The 13,599-nt window shown below is 40.3% G+C and overlaps 1 protein-coding gene and 1 long non-coding RNA gene across 2 annotated transcripts; both read left to right on the top strand.

Moving 5' to 3' along the window:
* The first annotated feature begins 2,387 nt into the window (after positions 1-2,387).
* On the top strand, positions 2,388-5,341 carry LOC103640146 (DNA polymerase eta). Its single transcript, XM_008662783.1, has 7 exons — positions 2,388-2,794; positions 3,721-3,930; positions 4,021-4,132; positions 4,240-4,407; positions 4,486-4,650; positions 4,848-4,951; positions 5,112-5,341. Exons 1-7 carry the CDS (start codon positions 2,388-2,390, stop codon positions 5,233-5,235), a joined length of 1,290 nt encoding a protein of 429 aa, XP_008661005.1. The 3' UTR covers positions 5,236-5,341.
* A 4,187-nt stretch (positions 5,342-9,528) lies between these two features.
* LOC109942230 (uncharacterized) lies at positions 9,529-10,029 on the top strand. Its single transcript, XR_002264904.1, has 3 exons — positions 9,529-9,580; positions 9,714-9,789; positions 9,872-10,029. It is a non-coding gene; the product is annotated as an uncharacterized lncRNA (long non-coding RNA).
* The last annotated feature ends 3,570 nt before the right edge of the window (positions 10,030-13,599 follow it).

The following is a 13,599-nucleotide window of genomic DNA, read 5'->3' as shown; positions in this document are numbered from 1 at the left end:
AATAACACCATAGCAGTGCCTCTGTTCGAGTGGTGTATGCGACCCAACGATGGTGCGGCCCATTTTACAGCCCATCCTACGGCGCCTGCCTTCTACACCCCAGGCTACGGCGCCTGCTGCCTTCACTCCAGCGACGGCGCGAGCAGGATGCCCACGACCTCGACCTCCTCCTCACGACCACGGTTTCAACCGCTCCGCCAGCTCCGCCATTTACGCACACGACTTCAACCTCGTCAGGCTCAGGCTCCGCGACGGCCGCCACCTGATTCAGCGCACGCACGACTTCAACGGCGCCTAAGCTCAGGCTCCGCGACGGCCGCCACCTCGCCTACTGCGAGAGCGGCGTGCCCCGGGACCAAGCCAGGTTCGCCGTCGTCTTCTCCCACGGATTCACCGGCTCCCGAGAGGACAGCGTCAGCGCCTCCCAGGTACCGACCGATCCAAGCACCACCACCACCTTGTCTACCTCCCCTTCCCTCCCCCATCTGCTGCCGGACCCGTACGCCGGCCTTCGCTTCACTCGCCCGCCAGGTTCATGGACGTACGGGCGAGATCTGGAGCGCGTCTCTGCCGGTGTCCTTGGAACGAAGACGACCTGGCAAAGAGTCCCCTTTTCTTTGGTAGCATCGGTAGGTGGAGGTGCCAAACGCTATCCCATCCGTGTGTCGTCATGTGCTGGGTGAAAGCTTCTTCTCGAAGGAACAACAGCTGCTTGCCTCTCTCATCTTGCTAGCTTGCACAGTACAGTACAATTCTAATCTTGTTGCCATTCGACCAATGGACCTATAATAACCTACACCTCATTAAGACAGCAAACACCCATTTCAATAAAAACTTTCATACGACCAGGAGTTCCTATGACTATATCCTGCAACCACAAACCCCCAAAAAAATGAATACAGGGTCAGGCAACAGTATGCTTTTACACAAATTAACTGTCAAAGACTGATTGGGGACACAGTTACATTACATGTCCTATATAGTAAAGAAACATTGAGTTTTCATTAAGTGAAATCCGTGAAAAAAGAAGTGGCATGGTAATGGTTTGGTATGCAACGATATCAAAAGTTCATAACTTAATCAATATTCAGTATTCAGTACAATTATATGAACTGTGGCTGGGAAAAGAAAAATGAAATCAGTTATCTTACCACTCCAGATTTAAGGGCAGATATTTGGGGTTCCTTTTTAGTTCCACCATAAAGACAGCCTGATTTTATCCCACATGGTGCACCAGCCTCACTAAGTACATCTGAAATATGGCAAAATATAGAAATGTGTAAATTATTCTTGTATGTTCACATTCAACCATATTATTTTTGTTCGCAATCAAGCTTACAGATTACTATGAATTAGTTCTTTTTCATTATCTCACACACCAAACAGGATATGACATGTGCATTTTTGTATAAAAAGGTAAAATAATTATTATGCCTCTCTTTCCCAACAAACAAATGGCTATTGATGACAGAATCTTCTAGGAAAAATCATGTTAAAAACTTCAAGCAGCAGTAGAAGCTCGAAAAAACAACTGGACCTGAAGTAATGATTATTTCAGAAAAGATTGTCAAATAAGAAAAGCTTCAAAGATTCATCATGCGATGAATTAGCAGCACGAGCAGTGATAGTGACATCAGTTTTGATTGAAGTAGTGATTGAAGTAGTGTGTTCAAACATCTAATATGGAGTGTATACAGAACATCTGCTTTTAGTTGACAGGGTTTGGTTCGCTGCAGCTTTAGAGTACCAGTTTTTCATAATGTCTATGTTCGCTGCAGTTTTTCATAGTGTATACGGAACATCCGTTTTTTCATAATGTCTATGTTCATTCTTTAGACCTTTGTAATCCATACTCAGTCTGTAATAGGATTTATTTTTTTCTTACAATTCTGGTTTGATCATTCTTTCAAGTAGTGTATTCGTTCATATGTTCAAAAAGCAGATGCTCCGTTCAAGTTTGGGGTTTAAATTTGCTTTAATTCCAACAGTATAATTCCTTGTTAAAAAATTCAAATAGATGAGTAAAATGGCATCATTTGATTTTGCATATGATTCAAACAGGTGAATGGATAATAGAGGTACTTCAACATGTATTATCTTGTCACTGAGTTTGTTTCTTTGCTGTCAGATGTTGCTAATATTAATTCACTGACATCCAGGTAATAACACCGCTAATGATTTTTTAGACCCCACTGACTGGGCCAAACTCAATCATTGGTAGAGCTGTTGTTGTTCACGTTGCTCCTGATGATCTTGTAAAGGGTAATTATGTTCAACACTTTTCCCTTTTGTGTGTTGAATGGTGGTGTTTTTCATCTGTTCTGAGCTAAGTTTTTCACATTGGTTTTGAGTTCAGATAGTCCTATAATCAATATATATACCTGTTTATGGGGCTCTCGGCCATCAGGATCTCGTCTGACACATCCGCCTTCCCCTACACGCACCGCCGCGGCCACCGCTTCGCCATCCGCATCTCCTGCATCATCTCCGAGACGTTCCGCCTCGGCCTCCCCAGCGTGCGCTGGTTCGTCATGGGCGACGACGACACCGTCTTCTTCCCGGACAACCTCCTCACCGTGCTCAACAAGTTCGACAACCGCCAGCCCTACTACATCGGCTCCCTCTCCGAGAGCTACCTGCAGAACATCTACTTTTCCTACGGGATGGCGTACGGCGGCGGCGGCTTCGCCATCAGCCGGCCATTGGCCGAGCACCTCACGCTCAAGTACGCATTGTGGCTCAGCTCCAACATTGTGCTGCAGTCTGCGTTCAAGGACCCCAGACCCCACAACGGGCATGGTTGCTATTCAACCATATGATAAGTCAAGGTAAGCTTATACCAATTAACCTTCCCAATGCAGATCCACTGTTGAGTTCTTTCATCCTATGTACTCACACCCATGTACTGTACACTGTCCGTTCATAAACAGTGTGGCTGCCAGTCACATGGCAGATCAACAACAAACAAAAAATCATTACGAACCAATTATATTCAGTATCACAACAACTTCATTAATGAAGTGCCGGGTATCTTGTCCATTCATAAAAGAATATCTGCATTTTATTCAACATTGGTGTGCAGTCTGTACTCTTTTGTTTTCTGTTTGTTCTTTGATCCTTATCACACTTAGGGACTTTGTAGACTCTGAAATTTTAGTCACTAAGGTATACAGAAAGACTCTGAAATTTATTTTTTCTGCACGATCCAAAAAATGTTTTTTGTGTGTTTCTCATTTTCATTTGGTTAAGTACATTTATGTTTCTACTTCGTGCAGTTTACAATTGAAACAGGCAATGTGCAACTTGGTTTGATCTGGTAACATTTATGTTTATACTTCGTGCAGCTTGTGAACATGGTTACACGTTAGCCCAGAGTTTGGATCCGAACAACGAAGGGAGAGGAGTATTGCAGTTCAAAAGCGGTTACATTTAAGATGTCCTTTTCTCAACTTCTACAGTATTGGAGAATAAACTTTTGAATTTTCATACTTTGTTGGTAAAGGCCATAGAAGTATATCACCATGAATCCATCCCCTTCTTTTTGTGAATCTTTTACTATTATTTTTATAAGGCCATTCTAGATGCTTTTACCTATGTTACTGGTAACAATGATGAATGTTTTTCTGGAGGGGAGAGTATTGGGGATGCCGGTTGCTAGGCCGGAGCCGCAGGAGCCCCGAGTGATCGCCCATGTCGACATGGACTGCTTCTATGTTCAAGGTCTGTGACCATCCTTGCCCGTCCCTCTCCCACCCCGCCCATCACCAACCGTTCTTCGACCGAAAAAGTGATCATCTGCTTTACCACAATCGAGCAACGGAGGAACCCGACGCTCAGGGGACAGCCAACCGCCGTGGTGCAGTACAACGGCTGGAAAGGCGGTGGCTTGATTGCCATCAGCTACGAGGCTCGTGGATTTGGTGTGAAGAGGCGAGTGCCGTTCCTTTCTTCGTCAATAGTCTCGTCTAATTGGAATTTGCTTAGGTCGTAACTTCTGACGAAATGGTTGTGCTTATTCAGGTCCATGCGCGGAGATGAGGCCAAGAGGGTCTGTTCTGGTATTAATCTTGTTCAGGTCCCAGTGGCACGTGGCAAGGCTGACCTTAATCTTTACAGAAGTGCTGGTGCTGAGGTTGGTTCACCATCGTAGACTAATTTACTACAAGTTATAATTGCGCAGGACTTACATGGCATATTATTATAGAACAATAAGTCTATATTTTGCACCTAAACTTTCAGGTTGTTGCAATCCTTGCAAGCAAAGGGAAGTGCGAGCGGGCATCCATCGACGAAGTTTATCTTGACCTTACTGATGCAGCAAAGGAAATGCTCTTACAAGCTCCCCCAGATTCACCAGAGGGGATTTTTATGGAGGCAGCAAAGTCAAATATCTTGGGCCTTCCGGCTGTAAGAACGCTCTCGCAGTTAGATTTGTTACTGCTCTACTATTTGATGTAGCATGGTCATAGGCCATGATATATTCAGGATGCCAGCGAGAAGGAAAAGAATGTGAGGGCATGGCTTTGTCAATCAGAAGCTGATTACCAGGACAAGTTACTGCCATGTGGAGCTATAATTGTTGCACAGTTACGAGTCAGAGTTCTAGAGGAAACCCAATTCACATGCTCTGCTGGGATTGCTCACAATAAGGTTTATAATGAGTCGTAATAGTGAGTAGATGCTTTTCTTTCTGTTGACAAAAATGTTCAGTAGCCCATGGTTATTATCATGTTAGTTTTGCTGTGCTCAAAAAATCAGCTAAGGTTCCTGTTTTTCTGTTTTATGCATTCCTTTATTCCTTTCTCTTGCTATCTTAGTTTTCCACTCATTGTTCTTATACTGTGCAGATGTTAGCTAAACTTGTCAGTGGAATGCACAAGCCTGCTCAGCAAACAGTTGTCCCTTCTTCATCAGTTCAAGACTTACTAGCATCACTACCTGTGAAAAAGATGTAATGATCTACCTCTAACAAGATGCCTCTATCCTTTATGGTTCTTTCTTTCCTGGGAAAAGTTTTTGAGACTTTGTGACACTATTAGATCACATAACATTGTGCTTTAGTTGGAACTCTGCATGTGAAACTGAATAGTGAGAATAACCATATTGTTCAGGAAACAACTTGGTGGTAAGCTTGGAAGTTCCTTGCAGGATGATCTTGGGGTTGAGACTATTGGTGATCTCCTAAGTTTTACAGAGGAAAAATTACAAGAGCAGTATGGAGTAAATACTGGGTAATTATGTTCATGCTTTATTAATGTGTTATTATTTGGTTTACCTTGATTAATGTAGACATAAGATTATAGTGAAGATATGATATCACATTTTAAAGAGTCAAGATTTGTTATTCCCTTAGGATTTTAGCAGATTATTTAACTTTTATAAGTTAATAGTTAGTTTGTTGTAGCAAAAACATGCTTCTTTGCATACATTTATTTAGTATCATGTCAAATACTCACTAACTCATCTTGTAAGCGCTTGACTTCGTGCAAAACTTGGTTATGGAAGATTGCCAGGGGCATTAGCGGGGAAGAAGTTGAGGACCGTCTTCTCCCAAAGAGTCACGGGTGTGGAAAGACATTTCCTGGCCCAAGAGCACTGAAGTACAGTGCTTCTGTATCTTTATTGTTATTTCTGGGTCTAGATTTAAGATAGATGATTTGTTGACATGGTATATGAGTGAACATATGACGTACAAAAGGCTAGAGTAGCTGAATGACTGGCCCCACTCACCTTAGCTGTCAGATGTCTGTTTACCGACTTCGTCAGCCTTGGCTTACTAACAAAATGTCATCCTGCAGACTGTCTTTGCCGTCTGCACATCGTCGAGGACATAAAATGGGGAGCTGAACCATGAGAAGGCCTCCTGCTCTTCGCCTTCTCCGTTGCGTGTGGGCTCTTCATGGCATCGATATGGCCTACCACAAAATTGCTCCGCGGTGATTCTTTCTCATCACTGAGAGCCTGACAAACTGATAAGGTGAGTTTCTTCTTCTCTTTGAGTGAGATCTTAGTTCTTCTTATATATTCAATGAGATAAGTCAGCTCTTCCTTGGCAGTATGAATTTCCCTATCAAGCTTTATGAGCCTCCTCTGTGAAGCTGACATTGATTATATGAGTTTGAACCTAAGCCAAGTGTTAGATCTCATGTACTTCATGATTGGAATTTCATCGGTCTTTTTAGGTGCCAGGGTTTTTTATCCTATAATAAAAGCGAAAAGGGTGTATTTGTCGTGAAAACATGCTATATTTCTGCTAGCTGTTCTTCTATTACATTTTTTGTGTAAAGAATCAATTTCATTCTTTCATTACATTACTTTCAAAACTCCATTGCTAACAAGGTTTTATTGACAAAAAAGGTGGATTTGAATGAGGCAGTTGAAACCAAGAGTTGTTGTCTCTCCCAAGAACACATTTCATCACCATCACTAAGTATAAGTGTTGTTTCATTTCAAGGAAGAGAACATGTCGTGAAAGATCAGATATAAAAACAATTCAGCTTTTCGTGTATTTCGTTGGTGTTTGGGTTTGTGGCTGGCTCCTTTCCTTGAGCAGTATCATTTGATCTCTGTTTTTTTACTTAGTTAGGTTTGTGGTACTCACAGTTGTGCAATTTCATTTGTGTTTGTGGTCCCTTGACATCCTGCGTCATCTCTGGACAACACATTCCTTAGGCTACTAGCACAATGCATGCTTGCTTTGTTTTATTTATCTTCAGTAGCAAGGAGCAGCTAGGTAACATAGCAAATTAGGGTTCTCCACTTCAACTCTGACTTCTGTGATGATTCGAGCGGCAAGTTGATGGTCGAGCATAACACCTGCTACCACATGACATGGGGCACTCTACTCCACTATGAAGGCTAGAGGTCCCGGGCCGAGAAGGAGACTATTGTGCACCCTCCATTGTCACCATGTAAAGTATTATTAAGCTATTGGTTACATTGGCCTAAGGATTTTATTTTGATTAAAATCATTTTACTCCGAGAGGTGTGAGAAGTGTATTCAGGATGATGAAACTTCTGTGCCATAAATAGAACTATGCATTAAATTTTCAGCCCTTCGGCCCTTTTTCGTTTTCCACTGACATGGTACTCAAGTTCACATCTTTATACTTTTGAGTAGTCTAAATTCAAGTATTAATTTACTGTCTATCACTTGGAGTATAAACTTTCCATGGAATACTTATATGATTGTATTTATTATTCATTACGTAACAGTTTTTTCAGGTTCTCTTGCAGCCACGGGATGGTGGCGGCCTTCGCGCGGGCAGCGTGGCTCAAGGAGTACCACGAGAAGGTGCTGGTGGAGATCTACGGGTCACCTCTCCTTCTCTCTGCCTAGATCCAGATCCATCCTATACCTCTGCAGCGCCACCCCTCTCTTTGCCTCGACGCAGATATATCCCATACCTCCGCGACGCCACCCCTCTTGATTTTTACTCTCTTGATTTTTAACTATATGATGTGTTTTTAAACTAACTACTTGTCCCAACATCATATATGCAAAACATGAGGGAGTATCTACTTTTTTGAAACTTATCGGTTTACTTTTTTTTCTTTACCACATCAACTTTAACTATGTGAGGTGCGGAATTCAAGATGCATATGCCATCTTAGACATACTATGAGTTAGTTTTGTTTATACAACATGTATGGTTTATTTGAACTGTCTAAACCCGTTAGTTTAGCATATAGACTCCAGAAGATGGACAAGGCATCAAAGTTCCTAAAACTGTTAGTTTAGCATGATTATAATTTGAACTGTCTAAATCATCCATTTTTAGTGTGATGAACTGTTATTTGGAATGGTGCTACAATAGTTTGTATATTTGGTGATGAACTATCAAAGGTTTGTTCATGTTGAAGGACTCGACCTGTCATTCCTGAATGAGGGTTGCTCAAGAATAGAAGAGGGTTCAAACTTTTCTATAGTATCATCTTTGGGGGCACAACTATACATGTAAATTTTTCTGAAATATTCTTTGCATAATGTATCTGCAATTCAGATTTCTAAAGCATTGTGTGTGGCACAAAACTGCATGGACAATTAAATTAGGCTACTTGTTTAAGATATGTGCCTCGAATTTGTAACCATTAATTGTTGTATTGTTCTTCAGGTTAGCATGACGCTGAACATTTTGGCCGACCTTTCACCTCTTTTCACGTGGAACACAAAACAGGTAAACACGTATTTCTGGCACTTCAGACCATTTCCTTCATGGTCGTCGTTCCTGGTTTCCACTAATTTTTACTGCACAATAAAGTGTGATTTTATCTTGATGTACAAGGTTAACACTGAAAATAAGGAATCCCCGAGCAGAGGAGGTACCTCTCGTTAATGTTCGGGTCTTTTAGCGAATGAGAATTTAAACCTGAGTTTTGGGTAACTGTATTAGAGTGTTCTCAATTTGCAGAATGTTTTTTCATTAGAAAATTTTAGTCTATCTTGATACATCAGTGCAACTGAATCTCTTATGAACCTTTTTTATTGTGTTGTTCAAGCGAAACTTTAAAATATTGTTGCTTAACTTTTCTTTTATTGCATGCTTTTAGGTGTTTGTTTTTGTGGCAGCAGAGTGTGAGACTCCACATGATGCTTTTATTCAAGTAAGTTTGTCAGTTATTATTCTTCATGAGTCCATATATTACTTGTGGTCCTGTAATGTAGGTCATTATTATAGTGGCTTAGATGATCGTTAATCACTATTAGCCTCCAACAATTGTCCATAAAAGCATGAGTTTTCTGCTTGGGACTATAGTGCAATCTCATGAAATTGCCACTTGCTTGAGGGTTGTAGTAATGATGCCATATAGCTTTTCTCTTGGTCTTCAACTTACATTGAGAGTTGTTGCAGATGCATATAGTGGTTTTGGAAAGTGAATTTTTACTTTGTTGTGGGTTGTGCCAATTGCCAAATCTTTTAAAGCTACACAATCTGACCTAACCCATTAGACATGTCCATGTGTTATTCATGGGATTTTTTCACCAATATATGTAAATCTAGATGAACAACAATTGAGTATATATTATGGGAAAACTGAAGTCTGTATGTTAATTAATCCACGTCCTTGTAGACCAGCTAGCTAAATCTGGTTCAAGGAACATCAATAGTTGATAAAAAGAATGTAGTTTGATTGCAACAGGCCAGAACAACATTTTAGAACAAGGTAACAAATTGAGACTGCTCTTTGTATTTGTGTGATATAATCTTGGACTTAATGGATACATGTACCAGTATGTCATTTGCACAATTACTGTTGTTTTTACCTTCAAAGCTATTTATGCTTCTATTGTTAATGTTCATTGTACATTCACTCTTCTGGCACAATTGTGCTTGACTACTTGTGTGTGATTGATTAGCTTAGTAATTGGTTAAACTGATTAAGTTTTGCAGGCAAACAATAAGCTATACATTTACTTGTCACCATTATGAAAACAAAGAAATAAGTTATGTGCATTAAATTGTGGGATTTCTTAAAAAACTATGTTGCTGCTGTAATGGTGGGAAGTTACATGCTCATGTGTTTTTGCAGTTGTGTTCAAATACGGAAGTGGTTTGATTATCGTAGCCATATTTGTATTGTAAGTATAATGCATGATTTTTAGAATTTTCCCCAACCTGTCAAGTAGACATTGGGGTCAAATCAATCAATAAATTTCAGTGAATGAACATGTTTGTGAGAAACTTGGCCCAAATTTATATGAATTTCTGTAGAAAACTGACATCTGTGAAGGAAAAGTCCCTTGGGCTCCTCACCCAGAATTTTGTCAAGCTCTTCTTCACCATGAAGGTTAGAGGACTAAATTCACACTGTGTGGTTCTGGTTATTTCTCTTTCGCACTTAACTATAATGGGGCTTGTATTTTGTGCAGGTTGAGACAATCTCACTTTGACGAAGGTGCAAGGCTTCTCCTTGGAGACGGACATGTAGAGAGCAACATGAGAAGTTAGCGCATGCATTCCTTTTGTTTAGTTCCATGTTTGTGTTAAATGCCTTTTCTATCCAAATAGAACACACAATGGACACATGTAAGCAAATATATACTCCAATCTTTAGATTTTCATTGTTAAAACACTCTATTTGTTTAATGATGTTATTGTCAATTAAACTAGGATCAGTGGTCTTCTCTATAAAGGTATATGTTGATAGATGCCTTATTTTCATTTTTATTTATATTAATACCCTATATTATTTTTTGTTTTGGGGAATGAAGTGCATAGGAAATTTGTAATGTGGGCGATGATGCTTATCTTATTCTGTGGGATGCTCAAACTGGCATTGGCTCAATTAATTCGATGCTTGTCTTATTCTGTGAATTTTAATATATTTTATCATAATATGTTCTTCCGTAGCAACGCACGGGCATTTACCTAGTAAACATAGAATTGCAGATACACACATAAACACATATTACATTTCAGAATTTTAGATACACATATAAACACATATCACATTTTAGGGGTGACGGACACCTGGTTATATACCTAGGTGGGCCATTACTGGGTCGCCCCCTTAACCGGGCCAGGCACGTGCCTGCACCGCAGACCAGACTGGCTGCCCAAGCACGGCACGGTAGCCGTGCCGGGCTCAGGCCCATAAACAGAAAACACTCTAAAATTGAGAATTCAAAGGCAACGTTCAAATTCATTTCAAATACAATAGCTTGCATTCAAAATTTCAGATACAGACTCAAACATGGAATTTCAAATACACACATATTACATTTTAGGGGTGATGGGTGTCTGGTTATATACCTAGGTGGGTCATTACCGTGTCGCCCCCTAAACCGGGCTAGGCACGTGCCTGCATCGCGGGCCAGGCTAGCTACCCAAGCATAACACGGTAGCCATGCCGGGACCGTGGGCCAGGCTGGATACCCAAGCATAACATAGTAGCCATGCCGGGATGACCCAGGCATGCTTCTAGTAGGGCAGGCCGTGCTCGTGTCGGGCCATACCCAGGCCGAGCCAGCCCGTTTTGGACATGTATACTCCTAACCAAACAAGCCCTCCCCTTCGATTCACATGCAATCGAACAAGGCCTAAAGTTTCTGACTTCCATCCGTTTTTATCCCTAGCAATAGTTGATGTCCATGTAAAGCATCTCCATGAGGACTGACCGAAGGGAGAGACTAAAGAATCAAATATGTAGCTAGCTCACCGAGAAGAGTGAAACCAAACACATCAAGGCGCTAAGTATAACCTATTATCTTGATTACATGATGACTGACTAGACTTCCTTTAGTTAGCTTGCATGAAAATAGAGACTTGGAGATCTCACATCTCTCAAACTTGCTTGGTTCATGAACATGCTACGAAGTCCCACAATCATAGTATGGGCATCCACATACTCATATTGCATCTGAAGCTCAGAGGATATAGTGGCAAGCATCAGGGGCAAACCTAGCCCATAATCTGAGTGTGGACCTAAATGGATATATAATAACTAATAGGCCTTTGTAGTTATAGTTTATGAGATAAAAAATCTATTAAAACATGAACATTATGTGGGTCCGCACCTGGCAAACATGAGGTAGCTAAAAACCAGGGAGTCATTCATGTGCTTCTCATAACCACTTCAGTCAGCATCACTTGCATTCTTCGTTGGTTCATCAAGATAGAGATTTTGAACGATATACTCCTTTTTTTATTTTGCTTTAGAATAATTCTCAATTTATGATACCAGTCAATAATTTTTATATTTTAATGAGCTTTTTTGTCAATAATCGATCGTAAATTAAAAATGGTAGAAGCATTAGGTACCACATCACTACAACAAAATAAAAGGCAAAGTTTAGCACTACGTTTAGTTAAACAATTTAATAAAATATTCTTCTATTATATGTTTTGCAATCATCTTCCCTCTAACGACATACGACGGACATAATCCATACTCACTAAGTTCTATTGAGCTTTGGCATCATGACTATAAACATAATAATATAGGTAAGCAATATTTGCTAATCACATTTTATGTGACTCTTGTTTTTTGCATGGCAAGCCTGGCTCCCAACATCATGCCTAAGACCCAAATCCGATTTTGTAGCATCGTTAACCAAACCAATACGATGCATGCATATGTCTGTCATCCACCCTGCTAGATTAAAATTATCCATAGCTCTGCTTTGGCAGACCTACTAAGTGATGATTAGAAATCTCTATAGACACAACAATTGAAAGGGCGTCAAAATAAGCTCTTAATTTTTTAGGGAACTTTTTCTATCACATTTAGTATATGGATGAATAGCATGATAGAAAAAAATAAAAATATCATAGATAATCATATTAAATATGGATAGTATGGCCCTTTATTCCATTTGTGGTTGTTATATTTTGGCTATACTATTCATTGTATTCCCTATAGAACCAAGTTACTGCATGGTGTAATAAGGGATTGTTCAAACAATCTATATGATGTAAGCAAATGGTGGCCCCGCTTAGAAATCTAATAGTCACATCAATGAAAGCGCATTGAAAAATTCATCAAATTTGATCAAATCAAGCTGATTCCAAGGTATTCAAAATGTCTCTATTTTTACTACCAATCGTATTGACAACCATGTGAGATAGAACAATAACAGAACATCTAACTCGGATCCTTTATCTCCTCTAACCTAAATTATACACATTGTTAGTCTCGATAGTGATTCTAGCTGGTAAGGGCAAACAAGTTATGCAAGTATACTGATAACTACCTCATGCGTCTCAATCCATGCTACAACCGAAGTAAAAGTAGATCCCATCTAATAGGCATATCACCTATATGTAAACCATTTAGATAAAAAAATTGTGCATGACCTAGCTTCGGTACCACTATTAAAAAATGTGTATGGCACGCACTAGCATATCTACCACGTTCAACCAAGATCCTATGGGAGTAGATGATCATGGTCGCTACCATTACACACGCAGCACAATGTAAAAAACATGTCGATGTAGTGAAAGCAGTCGAATGTCCTCGCCAGAGGCGGGCCCAGGGGTGGTTCATGGGTATTCATTGAATACCCCAAATTTTTGGTGATCCATAATAATGTGTCAATAATATATTAAAAAATAGTGTTAAAACACTAATTTCTTTGATCTTTTAAATTTTGAATACCCAATCTTAAATGTCTAGGCCCGCTTCTGGTCCTCGCACACCAGCAGTAGCTAGAACACATCCACTCATCCTACTTATGTTCGTTGCCAATCAATACTACATTAGTAACACCATCTACACAATATCTATACGTGCGGCGATGAAACAGTATGATGTTGATATGCTAGCACCGCATGTATAGTAGAAGAAATAGTAGCAGCATCTTGAACGCCCGCAACCATAAGAAGGGAGACGATAATCGCTAAGATGACGCTCTCTAGTATATCTGCCCCTTTATATATATAATGGAAGCCCTGGGCTTCCAATAGTTAAAGGAAGCCCAGGTCGATCATCTCTGCAACCTGGTTCAACCCAGCGCACCAACTGGACCAGGTTGTCAGTTGCACCACCCGCGCCCGCGTCTGTGCATGCAAAAAAAGAATGCATGCATGAGTCAAACACGTCCCCTTGCATGCGCACAAATTTAGGAAAGATATGTGTGACGGTTTCTATTTTTAAATG

The sequence above is a fragment of the Zea mays genome, chromosome 9 (assembly GCF_902167145.1).
Source record: "Zea mays cultivar B73 chromosome 9, Zm-B73-REFERENCE-NAM-5.0, whole genome shotgun sequence".
Taxonomy (NCBI): Eukaryota; Viridiplantae; Streptophyta; class Magnoliopsida; order Poales; family Poaceae; genus Zea; species Zea mays.
The sequence above is the reverse complement of the archived record's forward strand: the minus strand, read 5'-3'. Positions and strand labels throughout refer to the sequence as shown.